Source organism: Eubalaena glacialis, chromosome 3 (genome assembly GCF_028564815.1).
Source record: "Eubalaena glacialis isolate mEubGla1 chromosome 3, mEubGla1.1.hap2.+ XY, whole genome shotgun sequence".
In the NCBI taxonomy this organism is placed as follows: domain Eukaryota; kingdom Metazoa; phylum Chordata; class Mammalia; order Artiodactyla; family Balaenidae; genus Eubalaena; species Eubalaena glacialis.
In genome coordinates, this window is record NC_083718.1 from 19,168,156 (window position 1) to 19,193,607 (window position 25,452).

Below are 25,452 nucleotides of genomic sequence, written 5' to 3' on the forward strand. Positions count from 1 at the left end.
ATAAGTGTCAACACTATCATCTGAAATGAAACGCAAGACTATAAGCACAAGATGATGACTTTTGAATTAGTGTGATAGCTATGATGTGCTCTGCTTAAAACTTTACTCTCAATTCATGACTAGGAGGTTATTTAAATCAACTAATCTTGAAATACTACATATTACTGAAAGTACCACTTTTAGAAAGTTTCTTGAGATTATACTCTTCTAAAATGTCAAAATTTTAATAAACATGTATTATTGCTTAGTCAGAAAAAAAATTTAAGCTTTTCCCCCCAAACCATCGGGGCGTTCGGGGTTTTTGAGCACGAGCCACCTGCTCTCCTTGCTTGGCCCTGCAATGAACCTTTCTCTGCTGAAAAAAAAATATTAAAAGGGTGTCTACAGCCAACTCTTGTGATTCCGAGGAAACTAAAGAACTATTTGAAATTTAATGCTTGTTTATTACGCAGCATAAACATTATAAAAGCAGTGGAAAACAGTCTTCACTGTATCTACATATAAATCCTCCATGTGGCTCTTGGGGCTGCAGAGATACAACCTGCCAGCCTTTCAAACTGTTTTTACATACCTTATGTGCAGAAACATTTCCTGATCTACTATTATTCTTCTAAATTAGGGACAAGTGTACACATACACATACACACACACACACACACGCACACACACACTTAAAAGACCATAAATTCGCCAGAGCAAGCAAAACTTTCTTCCCCTCATGCTACATGATTAAAGCTGCATTCTTAAACAAGAGTTTTGTTATTTATTTACTTATGGATGTTGTTTTAACAAGTAGTAAACTGCAAAATGCTAAGGAACACACACAAGTGGTTCAATGCTATACCAAACTTACATGAACTATGTCCTACAGACAGCAAAAATGAATTAGTTTAGATTTGAATTTTAGTTTTGTACGTACAAAATTAGCCATTCAGCCTAGAAGTTGACTGCATGTTTTTTTAAGGATCCAAATAAGTCTACAGCAAAATATGGTTTTCTTTAAAAGCATTTTAAAGATAAAAAAATAATAAAAAAGAACAATCTGTCAACTGATTTTTAAAAGTTTATAATTCTTTTGCACACTATATTGGGGCTATCAAGTGGAAATGAATTCTACAAGGGATTATTAATGCCATATATTTAAGTTTCCTTTGCAGGGTTCAAGAGAGATAGTTTTGATTTTATGAAAAAAAATTTAGGCACTGAAGAATCTATGAAATGTCCAGGCAATCCTATAGACATAACTTAATCAACTTGAACTTTTCTGTTGCTTGAAATGATTTTTCTCTATTGGTGAAGTAGATAGCAAAACAAAAGCTCCTGAAAAATGGCTTTGTCATTTATAATGGCACTCACAGAATATTATTGGGAAGAGATTGTTAAAATGCTTTATAAAATCCATCTAGAACCCCAAAGATAAAAAAAGATGTTAGGACTTGTAGGTTATTTCCAATACAAAGGGAAAACCTTCTCTCATTTTTCTGTTTAAAAATTTTTATTCACGTATGTGTATTTACAATAAAAGGCATCCACTTTAAAACTCAATTAGGGCTTCCCTGGTGGCGCAGTGGTTGAGAATCTGCCTGCTAATGCAGGGGACATGGGTTCGAGCCCTGGTCTGGGAAGATCCCACATGCCGCAGAGCAGCTGGGCCCATGAGCCAACGCGCGCTGAGCCTGCGCGTCTGGAGCCTGTGCTCCGCAACAAGAGAGGCCGCGATGGTGAGAGGCCCGCACACCGCGATGAAGAGTGGCCCCCGCTCGCCGCAACTAGAGAAAGCCCTCGCACAGAAACGAAGACCCAACACAGCCATAAATAAATTAAAAAAATAAAAAAAAAAAACTCAATTAACTTTCAGATACACCAGATGAGTTTTTTAAAAGCATTACCAGTGACTTGAAAAATCACTAAAATCACCTTAATAATTTTCCTTTAGACAAATAAAAGACATGAGGCCCTGATGCCAGGCAACCTGCCCAAGGTCACATAGTAGTCGAGGGAAAAGAGGACAATATTTCTCTCTACTCTCTATCAGGAGAAATTCGATTTCTCTAGATGGAAAGTAAGAAGTTTGTACACTCTCCTCAGAAATGAGCAACACTGCACTGTAATAAAGGTGTTATCAGTTTTTTACATTTCATAGAATAAAAATACAGAACATTTTCCACAATTACTTTAAACACTCTGATGTAAGATAAAATATTTTTTAAAATGTATTTCATTACATAGTAAACAACAGAGCAGTTTGAGCTTGCTAACAACAACACAGAAAAGCTGGTCTCTTCTGTTTGGCAGAATCTTTTTTTTTCTTTAAAAGAAATTCAAGTTTTGCTACTTCAGTAAATTGCATATATTTTAATTGGCAAACCCTGTCCAGAAGAAGTTGTATTGTAAGAAGTAACCTTAAAAAATAAGGAAAACCAAATGCTTCTAGGTATTAAAAATGGATTAACAATAAGATCAATATTCTAGTCTAAATAATATAAATTTAGCAGCAAGGCACGGAAAGCCAGAAGGTCTTGTAAAGAAAATACTTTTTTTTTCACACCTAAAAAAAAAAACCTTAATATTCTACTCCTTTACTACCAATTAAAAAAATAAAAAATAATCAGAGATTATTTTGTATAATGAATAATGGGATTACTCACATTATCAGAGAATGGCGTGTCTGAATGAAAATCAATGGAATTTAATTGACTGACAGACTCATAAAGATGGAGTAATTTCAATTTATTGGCACAAAACTGTAGCAATCCTTCATCAACACACTCAAGCTCTATAAGGTAGAAGGAAAAAATAAAGAGATATATTTAACAGACTGATAAAAAAGGCCTTTCTTTCATTAAATCTCTTAATATTACATAATTCCTTAATGTTCTATTTTATTAAATATTGGGATGCTTAAGCTAAAATGGATTAAGAAGGCAAAAATAATTTTTCCCGTCATGGCAAAATGTCTAAATTTTTAAATGAAATAAGGTGCTCTAATAGCAGGGGACATTAAAAAAAAAAAAAGAAAGAAGAAATATTTTAGTCTAGTACTCAAATTTAAATAAATGATTTGGAAACAGGTTTGAAAATGTTCTCCCTCACCCCGTCAACCATATGTTGTCTATTATGCTCACACCCTGAGGAAAGACAAATAGAAAGTTGCTTGGCTCTTCTTATCATGGTCAAAGATACTATAATTCAACCAGAAAATGTGGATTGTGACAGATGTATCCTCAAGAAAGGATGGCAAAAAGTAGAATTCCACTTAATATCCTCCATCAATCAGGTTTTTTTTCAAGGTTAGTGCTGGAAAAATACTCACTCTCTGTATAATACATATGATAATTTAAATATTTATTTCTAATACAAATGAATACTTATTCTCTAAAAAGGCACACACTGAAAACTCCCAAGAACTCTGATATGGGATATAGTAACATGGAAGACTGTCCAAGTTCTTACAGCCATAATAAAACTTAGCATACTAAATACTTGACATTTTTAGGAGTCTCATTTATGGGTAGAACTTGAAACTAGTGATGTTACAGAACTCTGACAATGGTGTCTGGTTTATTCCCAGCCTAGTGCAAGATAATTTTTAATTTAATAAATTTTGATATTGTTTAAGGCCTTAGGGGATAGGGGGACTTTATCAGTGCACTATACTTTTTGAAAGAGGTATTTCTAACAAGCTGTATGCATTACAGGAGTCTACTATTTACCAAGAGTCAGCTTTACATATGTGTTGGAAAAAAAAAATTCTCAAAATTAGGATGCTTAAAGTCCTGAAACAGCATATTACGACGTATCTATTAAGCTACTCTAAGTTGGCTTAAAGATAATTAAATACACAGCTGGTTTCATATTTACACAACAAGCAGAAAGTCATGACTAGATGAAGTCACTGCATCACACACTACATTTTTAAATGATGTTAGGAATTCAGAATAAATTAAATTTTTCTAGCTCGGCTGGACAGAATATGGAGTTACAAACCCACAGTTACAAATGTAATTCTTTTCCAGACAAATAAATTCTGAACAGTAAAAAACAACCAGAAAACTCAGAACTGGTCATGTAATCATAGTCTGTGATTTTGGAAGTCCTAGCTCCGTTCATGAGGGACATGGATGAAAAAATGTGGATTCCATACATTAACAAAACATACATCAAAGCCTAGAATTTTTTTTTTTTAATCACTATCATAGTCAAAACAACATTACTTAAAGTTAAGTAAGACATAATGGCAGCAAGAGATCCCAGCTGTCTCTTGCTCACCACCAGCCATCCCGTCCCCTCCTGCCAATGGCTTTCACAACGCTCTACAGCTATTACCACCATAATCACTTCCCATCGTTCTACACTGACATCTTTCCTCCCAGTAGATGGAGTCAAATTAAAAATATTTACAGTAAGAAACAGAGGCAACATATTCAGAGAAAGCTCAGAGGAAGATCAACAGCACACAGGGAATTAAAACAGCAACAGGGAATTAAAAAGTCCCCAATACTAAAGGTATGAAATAAGTTTCCTTCTTTCTTATATATTATTTCCACATTAAAGTAACATGATGGGGAATTCCCTGGCGGTCCAGTGGTTAGGACTCTGTGTTTTCACTGCTGAGGGCTCAGGTTCGATCCCTGGTCAGGGAACTAAGATCCCACAAGCCGTTCGGCCTGGCCGAAAATAAAAAAATGAATGAATTAATTAAAAAATACAGTAACATGATGGCATCATAAGCAGTTAATACTTTCTATCGTCAGAGTTATAAAATTTGAGATGAGACCATAACCTCCAGTCAGTACAAATCCTATTACCTTGATTTTTTAAAGTGTCCATTAAAGTCTGAGTGATGTTTCTAAGGCAGGAAAATGGTAAACGTATGCTTGCCAAAATGCTTTCCAATGCCTAGAAGAAAGATATGGAGCAATTCTCATAATTAGAAGGCAATGATTTCGTTTTTTAAATTTTACATTTATGCCTATACTTTCACCACCCCAAGTTTCAAAGGGAAGCTTCATTTTTAAGATGTTTTATTATACTTACCTGAGAATTAAAGTTGCATCATAAGTACTATGTAATCAATTTCATGTCATGCCAAACATGGTACAATGACAGAAAGTCCAGACTGAGAATGAAACAACTTAGAAGGCAACTGATGTTCAACAGAATGGCCAAGACAAAACAGAAACAGAGATAAAGGTATTCACCAATAAGAGTCTGAACAAGTCTATACTCTATAGGTATAAATGAAAAGCAGACACTGTCATTGTCATGTCAATAATAAAGGCAGACAATAACGTAATTACTGCTATATTACTGCCCTTGAGCATGGCTGGCTGAATCCACAGGCCATGCTAAATATATATATATATATATATATATATATATATATATATATATATATATATATATATACACACACTCCCCACCTACCCCCTTCCTACCCACTAGTAGATATTTAAGAGTGGTCATCATCAGTTCCAAAATCCCTCTTCATGCCTAAAGAAGCAACCATCAGAATCACAAATGGGTCAGACACAGCACCTGAAGTTCCTACTCATCTGTTCATATCAGCACATTAAATTGGATTTTGACTGATGAGATTCAATAGTCTAAAAGGTAGGCTAAGAATGTGGCATGAGACAAATATCAGATTGTAACACAACAACTCTGTGTGTCTGTGGAGCAGTTTCCGGGCGTAGAGGGCGGCTCAAGAGGTTGGTCCGGCCTATGATGAGGCAACTGGGTGGAGGATATAAAGAAAGTGACCCAAAGAGGCAAATACCCTGGAAAATGTAATCTGCCTCTGTTCTGTCTACTATTATACAAGCTAGCAGCTGGCTCACTGTCCTATTATTCAGTCTTCCAAAGTCTAAACTGGTTTCTTTTCTCCCTGAACTGTTGTAAAACAATACACAACTTTCACTGTTAGGCTGTCCAGTATTTTTAATAAAATTCATAGCTTCATACAAAATTCAGTAGTAGAGTAAAACAAAAAAAATCAAGAAGACAGTTTGCACTATGCTGAAGTTTCCCAATTTTGTTGTTCCACGATGTAAGATAAGAAAGATGGTATCAAAATGAGAAGAACTGTGTGGGTTATGAACCTCCTTTCCACGACCGATGCCCTAAACTGCCTCTCCACATGCCCACCTTCTCACAAGACCCCTTTAATAACGGAGGCTGCCCTGAGGAAGATGAGAGCCCATGAGTACTGTCAGTGGAATGGAAAACTCAATTAAAAGTCAGAGACTTGCCTGTTCTACAATAAAACGATAAACAGCGTTTTAAAAAAATGACTGCCAAAGTGAGAGAGTGGCATGGACATACATCCACTACCAAATGTAAAACAGATAGCCAGTGGGAAGCAGCCGCATAGCACAGGGAGATCAGCTCGGTGCTTTGTGTCCACCTAGAGGGGTGGGATAGGGAGGGTGGGACGGAGACGCAAGAGAGAGGGCATATGGGGATATATGTATATGTATAGCTGATTCACTTTGTTATAAAGCAGAAACTAACACACCATTGTAAAGCAATTATACTCCAATAAAGATGTTAAAAAAAAAAAAAAGACTGCCACAGTAGAATAAGAGGGATAGAAAGAAATCAGTATTCACTAACTCATCCCACTACTTTAGATGCTGTGCATTATGAAAATGACGTATTTGGTAAGGTCCCTGTTTGAAGGAGCTTAAAAGAGGTAAAGAGGAAAAAGTTGGGGAGCTTGACTAATATACATGAAATAATTAGAAAACAAGTATAGTCGGCCCTCTGTATCCATGGGTTCCACATCTGCAGATTCAACCAACCATGGATTGAAAACATTTGGAAAGAAAAAATTCCACGAAGTTCCAAAAAGCAAAACTTGAATTTTCCACACACTTGCAACTATTTACATTGCACTTACATTGTATTTACAACTGTTTACATAGCACTTACATTGTGTTAGGTATTACAAGTAATCTAGAGAGGATTTAAAGTATACAAGAGAATGTGCATAGGTTACATGCAAATATTACACCATTTTATATAAGGGACTTAAGCATCTTGAGATTTAGGTAGCACAGGGGGTCCTGAAATCAATGCCCCTGAGGATACTGAGGGACAATTATAGTCATTAGCTCTCTGGTTCTGATTAAAAGTAGAGTTCAGAGGCATCCATGAGGATTGATGTGTCATGTAAGAATTTACGTTAGAACCTGAGCAGCATTCTGAGGGACTTCGATAGGAAGAGTGGGAGTAATATAATGAGTTACCATATTATAACCAGGAGCCTGGAAAAGGTAACCAGTCTGACTATATCATGAGAGGCTGAGGCTGTGGAGCAACAAGGTCTCTTCCACAGTATAAATGTGAATGTAAATTAGTACGAGTATTTTGAGAAGCAATTTATCATCAACTAGTACAGCCAAAGCTCATACCTAGCAATTCCACTCTTAGGTATAAACTCAAGAGAAACTCTTACACATGTGCACCAGGAAAAATGCACAAGGATAATCACACTATCATTGTTGTTAATAGCAAAAAACTAGAAACAAGCTAAATGTCCACTGACAGGAGAGTGAAAAAATAAATGGCAGTCACAGAGTGGAATTCATATAGCACAGTACATGAGTCAACTGCAGCTGCAGGCAGCAATGTGGATGAGTCCCAGAAACACAATGGTGAAGGAATGAAGGAAGTCACAGAAGAAGACAGAGCATGACTCCATTCATATAAAGTTCCAAAAAAGCAGAAAATGCATCAATATGTTTTAAAGGAGCCATACAGAAATGCTGTATCCGTAAAGAAAAGCAAAAGAGAAAGGAACACAAAATTCTGAAGATGGGTTACCTTAGGGATGGGAGAAGGGGATGGGATGGAGGAGGGACGTGCAGGGCTCTTCAGAGTTCCTGGTAACATTCTGTTTCCTAAGGTGGGTGGTCATACACGTCTTTGTCTTATTATTATTTAATTTGAATATACGTTATGTATGGGTTTGTGTACGTGTATAAAACACATGTGCTTCCGTGTATGGTAATATTACTTAATTAAAAAAAGAAGAAAGAAAAAAAGAAACAATAGAAGCTTCCACATGGGAATATAAAAAAGGATGAACGTGAACGAAAACACAAAGGAAGATTTTAGCCTGTCATGTTTGGAGGGAAATAGGAAAAAAAAAGATTTTGTTAAGAAGGATATGTACTAGCTACTCAGCAAGAAAGTTCATTTACTATATACACTTACTTGTTTTTTGGTTGCAGGGTACTTAATATCGAGAATTAATTCCTTTATTTCTGTTTCAATCAAATCTAGAAAGAAAATTAACCAAAGTAAAATTTTCACTTTTATGACAGTTAAACTTTATTCTGAAAGAAAAAATCATGTATTTGCAATATCAGTCAGTCTAAAGGATTTCTGGGTTCTCTCGGAAATTATTGTTTTATTGTTACAAATGTTAATACTCCCTCGATGGCACATTTCATCCTCCAGAGTAATTCCAGTAAAAACTACACATGATTACTTGTACCTCACCTCATTCCAAAAAGGAGTTGAAATAGCTCATAAATGCACTGAAGTGTTTTGATTGTTCCATTTAGAATATTCTAATAATTTTTTTAAATGACATAACAGTTTGCTTCATTTTTGTTGAAGGACACCTACCAAGATTGGGAGATTTTGCTTTCAGTAAGGCTCCCAGTTTCTTCACTAAGTGCATGTCCTTGGCTCGTTCACTCTTCTTATCACTAAAACAATAAATACAACAAATTCTTACAGAATGTGAAACTGTTTTCCTTCTAATTCTGACACACTCCAGATTTCTTTTTCCCTTCTATTCTTCCTATTTAACTTTAAAGGTATCAGTCTAATGAGAAAAGAGAACAAAACGATAGCTACGAAACAAAGTAAAACAAATAGCAAATAAAGGACCAGGAAAAGTTAGCAGAGGGACATAAGTAAGCTGGCACGTGATACAACTTACCTCAGTGCTAAATGGAAAGGGACATTTACTGTTTTCACACTTCCGGACACTGGATCAACCAGACAGATCTGGTAAGTCTGCGGCTGCCAATTCTGACTGGTAACGTTATTTAAGCCCATTATTTTATAGCCAGGATACAGAAGCCTGAGGAAATCACATACCAATATGGTAAAAATCTTAGAGAAAGGAAAAATGTTAAAAGGTGCTATTATTACAGCTTGGGACCCCTATGTTATTATCAATTCAGAAGCATTAGTAAGGCAAATAAATACTGATACCAAAAACATAAGTAAAGCAGAACCCAACTAGCAGGGTTCTTATACCTTGTTAAAATGTGCTAGAAAATTAAATGAACACAATCAGGCCTAAGTTGCAGTGGCAAACAAAGCATTCACCTCACTCAACATCATCACCAGGGGAACTGGAAAGAATCTTTCCTTTCCAGCCTCCGCAGTGTAAGTAAGGGTTGGGGACAAATGGCAGCACCAAAGCTGACTTTAATTCAGTAGCATATCACGGCCTCTTCAATCAGATTCCTTTGTTATTAAATACTTAATCCTTAATTATATACCAGGCACTCGCAGAAAAAAACATAATAAAGGACATTTCAATTCTCAAACAACTTGTAATCTAATAAGTAGCTTTAATAAAAGCTTTACTTTAACAAAAGCATTCCTTTCTGTAACCAGGAAAAGGCCGGCGTTTGCAGCTTACCTGCAGTGCTTTCCCACGTTGAAAGCACCGACTCTAGGGCCCTGCTGCGTGCTCCACACTTCTAAAATGCCCCTCCGCGGTGCATAGATCACAAGGAACTGAGCTACTCGACTTGGACCCTGAGGACTTCCAAAGGGGGAAAAGTCCACCTTTTCTGGCACTCTTTCGTGGAGGTCCTCTACAATTTGGATCCAACCAGTCTGTGCATCTCGATACCCTTGGAGACAGAGGAAAGGAAAGTTACTTAGTTATGTCATCTAGGTTTAGCAGTAGCCTGCTGAAGCACTCTGGGATGTTTCTGGCGGGGGTGGGGTGAGGGGGAGCCTTAAGAAAAGCTGTAAAAGTACATTATCGGGTGGGTGGGAGGGAGACGCAAGAGGGAAGAGATATGGGGACATATGTATATGTATAACTGATTCACTTTGTTATAAAGCAGAAATGAACACACTATTGAAAGCAATTATACTCCAATAAAGATGTTAAAAAAAAGTACATTATCTTTTTATTATGAAATACATTAAACAGAAAAGAAGATAATAATTATGATAAATACTAAATCACCAAGTCTTATTAAAACTTCAGATTTTGCTGTATTTGCTTCTGATCACTTTTTTTTTTCTTTATGGAAAAATCAGTTATCCTGGAGGCTTCGTGAGCACCCTTTCCTCATCTCATTCCCCTCCCTCCCTCTTTTTAAAAAATTCTGGGGAGGTTATCAGGTTCAGACTTAAAAACACAATTAAAATATAAGAAAAAGATCAAATTGGTTCCCTGCTATTCAAGTCCCTTGGTGATGTGCAGACAGAGGGAAAACATGGGCTGCAGAGTGACGGGAAACAGCTCCGGCTTGTGAGAAGAAAGACGCAGCTGACACGTCTTCCCCTTGAGGGTGGCCCCTCTCCTCCCAGTACAGGGAGGAAAACGACAGACCGCACCAGCTGCAGAAGGACGGGCAACAAAGGCAGCGATAAGATCGCCACAGTGGATCTGGACCAGCTGGTATATATTCTGGAGAAGTCTTGCTGAGAACACACCCTTGATGTTGTTTCAGAAGACAAACACCATTTCAGGGAGAAATGATGTATCTGCAGCATTAAAACCTATTTCTAAAGACACTTAAAACGTGCGGCAGGTAAACACTGCAGGAATTCTCTGGCAAGAAGGTTAATAGTGGCCTCAGTCTGGTCCACAGTAATTTAATGCCCTCAAATCCATTATTCCTCACAATGCTAAAAACAGACCAGATTGCACCAAAACTATGATTTCTAACCAGTAGTCTGTGCTGACATGTTGCTATTCCAGATAACTTCAAACAATGCATTCTTCCATCCTCCTTGGTCAAGGAGATTTTATTTTACTCAGGTTGACAATGTGCCTAGATATTTTCAAGTCTCCCTTATAGCTAAGTTTGGCCATGTGACTAAGTCCTGGCTAATGTATTGTAGAAAAAGCTTGGCAAGACTTCAGAAAGTATCTTCAAAGTGGACTAAATTGGCAGTCTTCCTTTCCCCTTCCTCCTTCCTGGGATGCAGATAAGAAGGCTACAGCTTCAGCAGCCATTTGAACCATGAGATTACCTTGCATGGGGAAGCTACATGGAAGGAAACTGAGTTCCTGAGGACATCACAGTGACATCCTATCAACCCTGTACTTGGCTCTATTGTTTGCCGCTAAATGCAACTTCTAACTGACAAAGTTACTGAGACACTTAAGTGAACTGACCCAAGCACGTAGATATGGAAGTCAAATTAGAAAAAAATGAATTTTGCTAGGTTTTGCCATCTTAAATCTGAAAGACTTGGCATTCGAGGGGGCAAGAAACTGAATTCAGGAATTAACAATGAGAGTGAGAATTGAAAAGAGGTATGTAAGGAAGAGGTTAAAAGTGCCTATGAGTTGGTCAAACTTAAAGGATATATCAGTTAGACTACTGGATCAAGTATTGCTGATCTGAGTTTATGGTTTAAACAAACAAACAAACAAAAAGCATAAATGTAAAGAATTAAACACTGTTATCAACCAGAAGCTGAAGAAGGATAACACTGTCCAACTGCTGGGGTAGAAAGCAAATTAACTTTTTTTTCTGGATTTTTGTAAGAAAGTACCTTTCCACATGCGTATTGCAATTCCTCTAGCTACATCCAACAAAATAATTCTGCCAAAATCATCTGTTACTGCTGCCAGCGTGTTACATGGAGACAGACATATACTTTCACCATGGCGTCTAGAATCTGGAAGTCCAAATCTGATATTTGAAAGAAAACAGAAAGCTCAAATCAAAGTGCAATCTAGAAATACACAAAAGAATAATGAAATGCATTAACAAAATAGGCTGAATCTGTTTTTATATAAAGAAATATGAACTTTCTATGGATTAATACCTAATTTATTAACTGATCACACCACATTTTGCAATACAAAATGCATAAGGAAATTCCTTCTATCACAAAATAAGAACACCTAGGTTTTATTTCAGAGATTTGCTATATAGATATCCACAACCTATTTTCAGAGAGTCTCAAGTACAACTAGCTTTCCTTGATTAAGTGATACATCATAGGAAACAATACCCTCACAACCAACTAAATTTTAGAATACTCTGCTCCTACACAGGCATCTGTGTAGTTCTGATTTCTGATCTATTCTCTTTTTTTTTCTAGATATCATATCTTGCTGATACCAATGCAGGTACAAGAACTTTCCTTCTTCTAAATAGTTATCTGTAAACTGCTCTTGGTCTATTATCAATCTTATTAGAACTGTGAGTAAAATAAAAGTAAAGAGGTACTGAGAAAGGACCAGAAGAGCTCATTTTGAAAAAAGTCCCTGAGACAAAGTACTCAAACTTTGTTACATCTATTTGGATGCATAAGGGCCATTTGGCTTATTTCTTGATTCTTGGGTGATCTTAGAAAATGTGACGTGTTATAACATACTTTAAGATGGAAAAAACCCTGGAAGATAATCTTTAATCAATTTTAATAACAGATAATTAGTTATATCTCTTTAGTTGAAGAACATCTAAAAAAGGGGGGGAGGTTTCTCTTTCCCTTTCTATTGGGTAATAAAAAATGATTTAAAAACAAAATCAGGCAAAAATCATGCTCACTCCCCACAAAACCTGACGAATCCACTAAATATCCTACAGCACTGCTGAAGCAAGCAAGGAAGCACAAGCCAGCATGTTGAAGAGTGCCTGGATGCATGGGACCCCCTATTTTTATTTATTTTTTTTTAAAGAAATCACTAAGTCCTTTTTGAGTTTCTACAGCTTAACGACAAACTAAACTTTTTACAGAAAGAAATCCAACAGCTATCAAAAACCCAATTTTCCTGCAACTTAAGCTAAGTGTACAGGTGTCTGTAGAAGAGCACACTCAACACATACATATTGAGCCCCCACTACACGACAGGGAGACAGCGGTGATAAAACAGGCAAAAATCACTGTCCTCGTGGACTTTACATTCTGGTGGAAAAAATTAGTCCCACATTGGGCTTCCCTGGTGGCGCAGTGGTTAAGAATCCGCCTGCCAATGCAGGGGACACGGTTTCGAGCCCCGGTCCAGGAAGATCCCACATGCCGCGGAGCAACTAGGCCCATGCGCCACAACTACTGACCCTGAGCTCTAGAGCCCGCGAGCCACAACTACTGAGCCCACGTGCCACAATTACTGAAGCCCGCGCACCCAGAGCCCATGTTCCGCAACAAGAGAAGCCACCGCAATGAGAAGCCCGTGCACCGGGACAAAGAGTAGCCCTGGCTCACTGCAACTAGAGAAAGCCCGCGCACAGCAACAAGACCCAATGCAGCCAAAAATAAATAAATAAAATAAAATAATTTATATATATAAAAAAAAAATTAGTCCCACATTAATGACTTTTAGAAGCTCCAAAGACTCAGGAAATCAACAAATCAGCTAAGCACATAGAAAGACCATTAATTCAAGAGCGCATTCCTAAAAATACTAAAATGTGAGAAGAGCACGACAGACTTGCCTTACAGCTAATGGGGTAGCTGGTTCAACCTTGGGTTTTTGCTTCTGGACAGCTTCTTCTTCATGCTTGCTTTTCCAACCAAGCCAACCACTGAAAAGAAAGAAAATTCAGACTAAAACCAGGGCTTCCAGAGTTTTAAACTGCAGACTATCAAAATATAAGTTAAAACCTAGTGAGATGCAAATTAGATCATTTAAATTGTGATGTAATTACCTGGCAGCATTAAATAAAGCAGAAGTGAGTTTACTTGCCACTGCTAGTGCAACATGAGATAATAATGGTTGCGTGCTTCCCTGAAAAACAGAACATTTGAAAGAGAAAACAACAGCTGACAGATAAAATATATTTTCTAAACGAGATGTACCTTAAAAAGGTAGGAGGTAGCAATATAATCAAAAGTTTTAACTCTACAGTTTAAAAGTAAGGGAATCCCCTGGCAGTCCAGTGGTTAGAACTCCGTGCTTCCACTGCAGGGGGCTCGGGGTTTGATCTCTGTTTGGGGAACTAAGATATCGCGAGCCATGTGGCATGGCCAATTAAAAAAAGAAAAAAAAAAGTAACATCACTAGTAGTTTAGTTATCTTTAGGATTTCCCTCTTTAAACTGTAATTAATTAAAAAATTTAAACTAGGACATTAAAATGGCATTTTTCTACCAGGGTTATTGATTTCTTATCCATATACAACCGGCCCTTTTCCCTCTTTTTTTTTTCTTTCCATTTTTTAACCAGTTTTTATTTAGAAATGTGTCACATTATACAAAAAAATTTTTACGTATAGTTGATTTACAATGTTGTGTTAGTTTCAGGTGTATAGCAAAGTGATTCAGCTATATATATATATATATATATATATATATATATATGTATATATATATTTTTTTTTTTTTGCAGATTCTTTTCCATTATAGGTTATTACAAGATACTGAATATAGTTCCCTGTGCTATACAGTAGGACCTTGTTATTTATCTATTTTATATATAGGAGTGTGTATATATTTATCCCAAACTCCTAATTTATCCCTCCCCCTCTTTTTTTTTAAAATGTATTTTTATTAAAGCAAAAAGATGGTTTGAACCATTTTGAGAAGGATGCTTTTTAAGCGAACAACAGGAGATACTAAATCTAACACCTAATTTTTCCCAATTTTAGGAAGCAATTTTCACCACTTTATCAACTATAGTTGGCGTCTTGTTCTGTCTTTACAATTCCTCATTTACTCAAATCCCTGGTGGGCTGACATCACTAGCAACACTAAGCCTCTGATACTGCACCAATATTCAAAGACAACTCAACTAAGAATTCGGGGCATCAGAAACAAAGAAGGCTGTTTGTTTTACACTGACTTTAGTACCTTCTCAGTTAATCTAAAGAATTTAGAAGCAAGTGAGTTGAGACTAATTTTAGCTTACTTAGAAAGGTAAACTGCTTAATCTTTCTAAGGCTATGTTACCATACCCAATTTGTAGATATGTTGAAAAATCAAGATCAGTGATGAAACACTTACCTCTAAAGCATAGAAGAAGCCCGTAAATGGATTGGACCCTACAGTGATATACTGAGACATGGCGGGTGGGCTGTTTTTAATTGCTGCATTATATCCACCTATATTGGAGGCAGTCTTCATTTGATCAAAAGGGGACAGAGTCATAATACCTAACGATAAAACAGCAATAACAACACATGATTTTAATGAACTGAAATGACATTGTCATTTTAGGTTATTAGATTTTTATTTCAACTCCATTCTAAGATGCTAACTGCTGAGTTTCATTTAACAGACAAAAGTCATTTTCAAAAGCTACAAGATCAATGTCATAAAACATTCATAAGATATTAAAGTTGCCACCTATAATTACTCTAAGCTATAAAATCCTACAAAATTTAAATATTAATTTTTTAAACAGATACAAATTCAAATGCTACAAGAAATATAGAGTCCACCAATATCTCCAAGTATTAGTTCACTTCTTCGAGGTAACAACTGCAACAGTTTCTTATGCTGCTTTCCAGAAATGTTGTATGTACATAAATGACAGCACACCAAATAAACTGATGTGTGCCTTGTTTCTTTAATTTAATAAAATATCAAGGAGACATGCCTCATTCTTGGCAATCACTCAGAGTATTCCACTGTGTGGCCATGCCATAACCGATCTGACCCTCTGATGGACATTTATGTTGTTTCCCACCTTTTGCCACTGCAAATAATGCTGCAACATATATCCTTGATAGATCTGTGCATATCTATATGTAAGTTCATTTGTATGGCAAATCCTCATAAATAGAAGTGCAGGCTCAAACGGGATCTACATTTTTAAAAAAATTTTATTAAGTACTGTGACGTTGCATACTGTAGAGTGCTGCCGATTTTACAACCCGACCAAAAAGGTAGGAGAGCATCTGACCTAAACTTTCTGCATTCTCTGCTGTCTGCAGCAAAAGAGCTGATCATTGTCAGAGAAAAACAATACACCTGAGTTTTAGAGTAAGGACCACAAACAAATGGGCATACAACACCAGCCCAAAATCCTACTGTCTTTCTCTGCCCCTCTACCCTCCCATGCCCAAATCTCTTGAAATCTATTCACTGAAGAAACCAGGCTGTTGGACACTAACTTCCTACAGTCTAGATCTTGCTGACTGCATCCCTGTGGTATTATTTAACATTCTGTCCTGCTCTCTATATTGTGGCAAATTGGTGGGCTCTAGAGGACTGTTGTCTTTTGATTCACCAATTTTAGCACTATGTTTCATTGATTTAAGGTAAATGAAGACATAGCATATATACAGCCCCTCTTTTCCCCCCCATAGTCTTCCAATATAACCATATCTCAATTTTTAAATTAAATTCACACTCTCTGTTCTCATTATAAAGAACTCACTGCTGAGACAAGCTGCCTACTGTAATTACACTGCCTCAGACGTGAATTTTTCTTTTCTGGGTTTATTACTACCTTGTCATTTAGGGTTTTCCCGGAACAACTGAGGCCTTTCCGCACTTTGAAACACCTTACAGTTCTTCTTAACATAAATTTCCATAAAGTCAAACTCACTGGATAATTTTCTAGGTCTATTATACTGGCTAAAGGAGGCCTCTTTGACAAAATGATATTTGAACAGACACCTGAACGAAGTGAGGGAGAGAGCCATGTGACTAGCTGGGTAAAACTTTCCAAGCAGAAAGGGCAACAATTACAAAGACTCCAAAGTGGGAGGATGCTTGGTGTATCTGGGGATCAGTAAGGAGATCAGCGTGGTGGAACAGGGCAGTGAGGAGGGGAGAGTTCTACAGGAGATGAAGTCAAAAGGTACCATAAACCAGACAATGTCAGGCCTTGGATGCCACCGTAAGGCCTTTGGGTTTTATCAGGAATAAGATGGGAAGCCACTATAAGGTTGTGAGCAGAGAAGGGACAAAAATATGACTTATATTTCAAAAGGATCACGTTAGCTGCTAACTGGTGAACAGATTTGAGAGATCAGAGAAAGGAAGCAGAAAGGCCAGTTAGGATTTTTTTCTCCTCAATAGTTCAGGCAAGAGACAATGGTGGCATGGGCCACCGTGCTGCCAACGATGGAGATGAGACTCGGTCAGAGTCAGGATCTACTGTGGGGGCAGGAGAGACGAAGGGGACTGGACGAGGAGTGTAAGAAAAGGAGAACAGTCAAGGACGACTCAAATGCTTTTGGTGTGGGCGAAAGCAGATGAAGACGAGAGAGAAGAACAAAGGAGGACCAAGTGTGAGGAGAGGAAATCAAGAACTCTGTTTGGGATCTGTTAAGTTTGGATACCCAGGGGGAAATGTTCAGTAGTTGGAAAATGAGTAAGAAGTTTAGTGAAGAGGTCAGGACTGGAGTCAAAATGGAGATGCTGTGAGTTGATTTCCTGTTCTTGTGTTTCTTTCTTTCTTTCTTTCTTTATTTTTGGCTGTGTTGGGTCTTCGTTTCTGTGTGAGGGCTTTCTCCAGTTGCGGCAAGTGGGGGCCACTCTTCATCGCGGTGCGCGGGCCTCTCACTATCGTGGCCTCTCTTGTTGCGGAGCACAGGCTCCAGACGCACAGGCTCAGTAGTTGTGGCTCACGGGCCCAATTGCTCCACGGCATGTGGGATCCCCCCAGACCAGGGCTCGAACCCGTGTCCCCTGCACTGGCAGGCAGATTCTCAACCACTGCGCCACCAGGGAAGCCCCCTGTTCTTGTGTTTCTGAGTTTTGAAAGTAGGGGGTGGAAATATTTATTCTTAAATGTACCCCAATCTGGCTTTCACCCTCGCCATTCCACTTAAACTTCTCAGATCAGGGTCAATGAAGAGCTAGCTCTATGTTGTCAAATCCAATGGACCTTCTCCTTTCTTGAATTCTATGACGCATTCCACAGTTAACCATTCCCTCCTAAACTTATATGGATAATCCAGACCTCTCTCCTGACCTTATGACTTGTATATCCAACTGTCTACTTGGCATCGCCATTTGAATGTCTGATTGTGTCAGAAGTTAACAGAACTCTCCACTTGTCCACTCAAACCTCTGCCTTCTATGCTCATTTCAGCCATAGCCTGATCATCCACTCAGCTGCTCAAACTTAAAAGCTAAGAAGTCGTTGACTCTTTTCCTTCTCTCGTTTCTAATACCCATCCCTTAGCAAGTGCAAATACATCTCCAACCTGTCTACTTCTCTCTAGCACCACTGCTTCCTCCCTAGACAAAGTCCTCATTCTCTCCTATTGCAACAAACTCCTTGCTGGTCTTCTCTTTATTCTGTAAGCCTCTCTCTAAAGAGCAGTCACAGGGATATTTTTAAATATCCTATACTTAGACTCCATCAATGACGTCCACAGCATTTAGAATAAAACCCGAACTCCTCACCCCTCTGTGATCTGACCCCAGTCTACATCTCCAACCTTACCTGGTCCCACTTCCCCCTCACTATACAATCAAGTCACATCAACCTCCCTTCTGTTTCTTTAAGCCTCCAGTCTTCCATCTCCCCCCACCCCCCCAGGCCTCTGTCTCGGCTTTCTCATCCTGCATGTCTCAGGAGAGGCCTTTGCTCACCAGTCTACCCAGAGTCCCCTCTTCCTTTACTTCTGTCATAACCCTCTGCTTATTTTCTTCATGATGCTTACTAACATTTCGTTATTACCCTATTTATTCATTTGGTTTAATTGTTTATTTTTTGTCTCCCCATCACTAGAACGTAAGCTTCATCAGGGCAGGGGTACTGTCTGCCTTGTATTTCTAGCACCAATATTAGTGCCTGGGGATGTAACAGGTATTCATTCATTTCTTTGTTGAATGAATTAGTCAGACCTCTACATAAAGATGTACACAGAATAAAGCTCATGGCACCTTTTTTTTTTTTCATTTTGTAGGCTGGGAGACAAATGAATAGAATAATATTTTCTATCCAATCATTTCTCCTAGCCTGTCTCAATGTTCCAAAGTTTAATTAACAGAACAGGGAAGTCACCCTGAACTGAACTCAACACTTTGGAATTTCGCACATTTTTATGTTAGCAAAAAGTAAAGACAAACGAATGTCTACCAACAAGGTGCTTATTACAGATTATAGGCAGACCTCAGAAATATTGCAGGTTCAATTCCAGACCACTGAAATAAAGGAAATATCACAGCAAAGTGAGTCAATGAATATTCTGGTTTCCCAGTGCAAGTAAAAATTATGGTTACACTATATTGTAGTCTGTTAAGTGTGCAAGAGTATGATGTCTAAAAAAACAACATACTTACCTTAATTTAAAAATACTTTATTGCTAAAAATTGCTAACCATCATCTGAGCCTTCAGCGACTCATGATCTTTTTGCTGGTAGAGGGGTTGAAATATTTCAAGAATTACCAAAATATGACATAGAGACACGAAGTGAGCAAATCCTTTTGGAAAAACAGCACCAACAGACCTGCTCAACACAGGGTTTGTAAAAAAGCAGTATCTGTGACACGCAATAAAGCAAAGCAAAATAAAACAAGGTCTACCTGTATTCTGTACCAGAAACGCAACAGTACACAAAGATAATCTGTGTGTCAGGTATCTTCTGTTCCCCCCGCTCTGGATTCACACTCCTTCCTTCTCTCCCTGCTGGCCCCGAGGAGCCAGTGTGTGCATATTATTAGCCCAGACTTCAAGTTGGGTTCAGACAATGGGAAGTCTCACCAGGACATCAAAGACAGAAAGGAGAACGAAGACAGGATATCTATTTCTTTGTGACCACTGGCCAAAAGCCATCCTGCTCTTAAGGCACTGATTCTACTCATTATCTCCAGTGAGCAGAATTTAGGCCTAGGAGTGGTTAACAGCTGCACTGCTAATCAGCCTGCAAGACGCTGTACTATCCTTTGTGGTTCTCCTATACCACATCTGTATAAGTAGTTTCTCTGCAAATAAAACCTCTTTCAATTATCCTATTTCAAGGATGCCATCTGTCTTCTACTAGGACTCTGAGAAAATGTATATTTAGCAAAACTGTTGTGAAAGCCTCTTTGTAATATGTTGATTAGAAAAGGGCTACAATGTAGTTGGCATAATAGAATCCTTTTATGAAGACATATCTCTGCATAACCATACACATATTACACTTGCACTTACACACATCTGTAAGGATGTTTACCACAAAGCCAATGGTGAGTATCTCTAGACGGTAGGATTTAGAGGGATATTTTTTTCCTTTTTTCTTTATATTTTTATGTACTATTTGAAAATTTTAACAAGCATATACTACATTATTAAACAGAAAAAAATAGGTATATATTTTAAAATAGCATTTCCTTCTTCTCCACACCCATTTCTACTCTTAATTTAGATGCCCATTACCTCTTACCGAGATTATTATAGCTTCCTTACTGCACCTAGTTTCTAGTCTTGACCCCTACATTGCAACCTCTAAACTTCCACCAAAGTGATTTTTCCAACAGGCTAAGTGATAATACCATTCTCTTGTTCAGAATTCTTCAACGACTCTCAACGTGGCGAGGAGAAAGATATAAGTTCCGCCGCATAGTCTACTAGGCCTTCAGAACCTGACTCCTAGTTACAGACTGGCCTCGCTTGGGCCAGTTCTCATTGTTTGTCCTGCACACAAGGCACTTCCACCCCAGGCCTAGTACCTGTTGGCTAGAGTGCCTCACCCACGCTTGTTCTCTTGGTCAAGTCCTACTCATTCTTCCCATCTCAGATTGAAGTCAACCTCCTGTTCCCTGATTCCCTTGGTGCTGGGGGCTTCTCCTCTGCTCCCACTACAGCCGGTCCACTTGTCTACTATGACAACCATCATGCTGCGGTACCGTATTGTTTTCACATTGTTTCTCCCAACTAGCCTCATGCTTCCTGACAGCAGAGACCCACGTCTTTCCACCTCTGCATTCCCGATACCTAAGACAGTATGCCTTCAAATACTGGCTGCAAGAAAAAATCTGCTTTTCTCTATATTTTGCTGGTCTAAAAGTTACATTTGTAGAAGACTGATCTATCTGGTAATTATATGAATTAAACTCATCTGTATAAAAATAAGTCAAATAGTGGGTGACTTAAAACTGTACAGTACTGCTGCTGAGGGCATAATTGCTAAAACTGCTACCATTTCTTAAAGACATTAACCTTTGATAATCTCTAAGTCTGAACTACCTTCCAAATGTCTCACTAAAGACAATGCACATTCTTTTCACATGAGAATAAATCTACATTTCCAATAAATGAGACACTTCAATCAGTAAGTATAAGAAGTAAATTCCAAAAGCATTGGAACTAGTCATGCTTACCAATACTAGCATGATCAATAATTGTGTCAGTATCTTGTAGACCCCATTTCTTATAAGCTAACGGTGGTGGCTGTATGTTCTCATTGCCTGATGCTGCAGCTGTCAAAGATAAAAATTAGACAATCCAAACTTAAATATAATGGAGAAAATGAAGTTTTATCAAAAAATCATCAAGAATAACTTGGTTTATTATTCTAAAATTTCAACTAAAAATAATGAGGCAAAGTAATGTAAACGACGCATACAGTGAGATTTATTCACACCAAGACAATGCACATAAAATGCAAACATTAAAAGACGAAGTTGGCTGTCGTAAGAGATTTCGGAACACTCAAGGAATTAGAGAAGACTATTAAAAATTCTAGACTACCACTAAAAATCAAGGTGAATTCAAACTGCAGTAGAAGCCAAGTACCGAATTTCTCCCCCTTGAGTAAGACAGTGGATGAAATCCTGGGGACAGCAACCAGTGCCTCAGCGAGACCGGACGACATGCCCAGCAAAGGACACGTGACAGAAAGGTCTCCAATGCCAGTAACTGAGGCCAGGCTTGCCAGAAAGGTATGCTAACAGTGATAGCGCTGCCAGAAAAATGAATGCAATGCTGATCACTGACCTCAGCATTTCCACCTAGGGAGTGAATAATGAAAAGGAAAGCCAACAGTTCCAGCTCTTGCCACAGGTTCATGCCCAAGGCCCCAGTCACCAGTACATTCTCATGCTACATATTAGAAAACGGCTGGATTCTGGTTGTTTATTCTGGAAGTAGAAGTACTCTGATAAAGGAAAAATGTAATCCTCTTAGCACTTCAGATTTGAGAGTAAGGCCAAGAAGAGAGTTTTCCTATATTGTGAAATAAAAGTCACAACGGTCTGCAGCTAAGTAATCAGAATTATTTTTAGAGCAACTTAAAATAAACAAGAGGGCACAAAGTGGCTTACTTACTTACTTCCTAGGAGATAAAATGGCTTTATGGACTCATACATAACAAAATAAACGGAAATTCAAACATAGTAAAAATGAAACGGCTGACGATACCAATTAAAACACAATTGTCTATTTCCAGTTTATTTTATGGACAGAATTTTTAACTACAGAAAATGGCCAGTCTCTTTGGGCACATACATTAATGGTGACTATTATGTCTCCAAGATAACAAAGATATTGAAACTTATGGTGGGCTAAACTTAAATAATTTAAAAGATTATGAAAATAGGTATAAAAATTCAAACAAATTTTGACTTTACAGAAAAGCATGTACTATTTAAGAGCCATATAACCAAGAATTTTACAATCTGCTAAAAAGACAGTGAAAATTTTTCTATTGCAATGTAAGATGCTGCATTCTTTCCTTAGAAGAAATTGTTTCTTTTGTGTCTTATAGTTTAGTTCTGGATTTATGAACAATCTTTATGAATGAGATAACACATCTTAATTAAACTCTTCTTTCAGGGAGCTGTCTAAATCATTTAAGAGTTAAACTTTGTTTGCTCTTTTTAGGACCATTAAGGCTCCTTTATCCAAACCCAGAAGAGAATGGGGAAAGTCAGCACCAACACTGGTACTTTCATTGATTTTAAGGCTTTTCGTTCCCATGATTTTAACATTTGAACATCTCTAAAACTGGAAATCGATAGTGTGATTCTCACTGGCAGCATTTTTACTTCTTAGTGAAACAGAAAATGATAGTGCACCTTATAATCAATGGCATCTTGAATTTGATGAAAACCAATATCCTCTTCTAAAGACATAATAGCATCAGAGTGTAAACTATGGGTAGTAAAGATTAAAAATTATTGACTATTTGTGCACTTTTCATGCCAAAGTCTGGAAATGATGTAGCTGCCTATATAGATTATATTTAGGTCTCTTTTCTCTGTTCAGAAGTGTTTCAAGTCAGTGAAAAACAGCTGATGTTGACTCCCTATTGGGTCCTGCCTACTGTGAGGGAAATGCCCCCTGCAAACTTTATGGTATCTTTACCCTCAGTGAGAATGGAAACAACGTAGAATCACAAGATTTTAGTATGCTGGCCCAAATAGCTGCCCATCTAGTGAGAAATCTGGTTTCTCAGCTAGATGCAACTAAATTCTCTACCCCAATGTTGAATCTCTCTCTTAACTGGCCAAGACATATTGCTGAATCAGTGCATAAAGCCTGCAGTTCAACTGGCAACACGTAAAGAGAGTTGATGTTCTAGTCCTCGCCTTTATCTTACTAAGCAATCTACCCAACAATGCACTCCCATTTCTACAGTAACCGTTTTTTTTTTCCCCTTTAAATCTAGTTCAGAAGGCCTTTTTAATTTAGAAGACATATTTAATTCTCTAAGTAGATTAAGTTAAATAAGACAAACATCACCAGAGGTTAGCTATTTCTTGCCCAAAATTACCTTTTGCCACCTGATTTCGACAAGCACGAAGAGACTGAAAAAGGCTAAATCCATCAATAGTCACGATGGCAGCTGGATATAAGATACTCAACTCTTCATTCTATTAAAGGAATAAGAAAGAAGAAAATAATAAAATTTCATTATTGCCAAATAAGCATATCTATTTTTCTATTACAGGTGAATGTCACGATTAATGTAAAATAAAAAAACACTATAACTAAACAACTGTCAAACACCCAACACACAAAACAATATCAGGCAGAGGAATAGTAAAACTAGACAATTTCAGAATGCTTTTTGGTCAAGGACTTAACATTCTTCTCAACTATGAGCCTTTGTACATGGTGAATAATGTTTTCAGGATCGATGGTGGGAGTAACCAAAAAAATGTACAAGTTTCATAAAAATGAAATATAGTCACTGTATGGATAAAAACAACACATAAAAGTAAAAAGAAGAGACAAAGGAAACTCACCTGAAAAGAAGAGGAAAAGGAAACTCACCTGAAATGTATATATACTGATATACATATATCAGTACATAGTGTCACATATAATCTCACACTTTTGTATGAGACTATACCATATAACATGTTTCTGGTATTCTAAAACTATTCTATAACACGTTTTTCATTACTCAATAATACGTCAATGATATTCTTCCATTTCAATAAGCGAGCAAATCATTTTTTGTTGTGGAGATGCTGTATTTCATTGTATGAACCAAAATTCAGTTAACCAGTTCTTACTGATGGACATTTAGTTTGGCCTCCTGCTCCTGCCTTTGCTCTCCACCACCCATGCTCCACAGCCAGCGTGATCTTCCTGAGACTCAGCAGACTGAACCACTCTCCTGATTCAATCTCTCCAATGGCTCCCATCTGCACTTAGAATAAACCCGAACTCTAACCATGCTACAAGATGCGGCCCCGTCTCTAACCTCATCTCACCTCTCTCCCCGGCTCCTTGGACACGAAGGCCATTATCACCTCAGTACTTTCCGTGTGCCTGGACCCTCACCTCCCAGGTCTTTGCCTGCCTAATTCTTCTGATAGTTCAGGTCTCGGCTCAAATGTAGCTGCTCTGAGAGGCTACTCCTGAGCCTCCGTCTCAAACATCATCTCTGGGCCTCCCTGGTGGCGCAGTGGTTGAGAATCTGCCTGCCAATGCAGGAGACACGGGTTCGAGCCCTGGTCTGGGAAGATCCCACATGCCGCGGAGCAACTAGGCCCGTGAGCCACAATTACTGAGCCTGCGCGTCTGGAGCCTGTGCTCCACAACAAGAGAGGCCGCGACAGTGCAAGGCCCGCGCACCGCGATGAAGAGTGGCCCCCGCTTGCCGCAACTAGTGAAAGCCCTCGCACAGAAACGAAGACCCAACACAGACAAAAATAAATTAACTAATTAATTAATTAAAAAAAAAAAAAAAAACCATCATCTCCATTCCCTTGGCTCAGTACATTCTCATCAACATGATTACTTCCCTCACGGCACCTATCAGAGGCTGGAATCATCTTGAAATCCCTAGTTATTCATTGCTGGTTTCCCGCCACCATCCCCAAACTGCAGGCCCCACGAAAGCAGAAACTTTCCATGTCCGGTTCACCAATGGATAGAACTGG

General features: G+C 38.1%; 1 protein-coding gene and 1 non-coding gene across 3 annotated transcripts in view; both read right to left on the reverse strand.

Moving 5' to 3' along the window:
• RAB3GAP2 (RAB3 GTPase activating non-catalytic protein subunit 2) overlaps positions 1-25,452 on the reverse strand; it is a 91,690-nt gene that overhangs the window by 24,638 nt on the left and 41,600 nt on the right. For both annotated transcript variants that reach the window (XM_061187308.1, XM_061187309.1), the window contains 12 exons: positions 23,832-23,931; positions 21,439-21,537; positions 15,174-15,322; positions 13,881-13,960; positions 13,668-13,757; positions 11,776-11,915; positions 9,671-9,887; positions 8,957-9,100; positions 8,638-8,720; positions 8,221-8,285; positions 4,809-4,899; positions 2,649-2,776 (listed from right to left, as the gene is read on the reverse strand). In XM_061187308.1, the coding sequence (XP_061043291.1) occupies positions 2,649-2,776; positions 4,809-4,899; positions 8,221-8,285; positions 8,638-8,720; positions 8,957-9,100; positions 9,671-9,887; positions 11,776-11,915; positions 13,668-13,757; positions 13,881-13,960; positions 15,174-15,322; positions 21,439-21,537; positions 23,832-23,931 (1,386 nt within the window). The remainder of the gene's footprint in view (positions 1-2,648; positions 2,777-4,808; positions 4,900-8,220; positions 8,286-8,637; positions 8,721-8,956; positions 9,101-9,670; positions 9,888-11,775; positions 11,916-13,667; positions 13,758-13,880; positions 13,961-15,173; positions 15,323-21,438; positions 21,538-23,831; positions 23,932-25,452) is intronic.
• On the reverse strand, positions 19,032-19,163 carry LOC133089292 (small nucleolar RNA SNORA36 family). The gene has a single exon (XR_009700666.1). It is a non-coding gene; the product is annotated as a small nucleolar RNA SNORA36 family (small nucleolar RNA).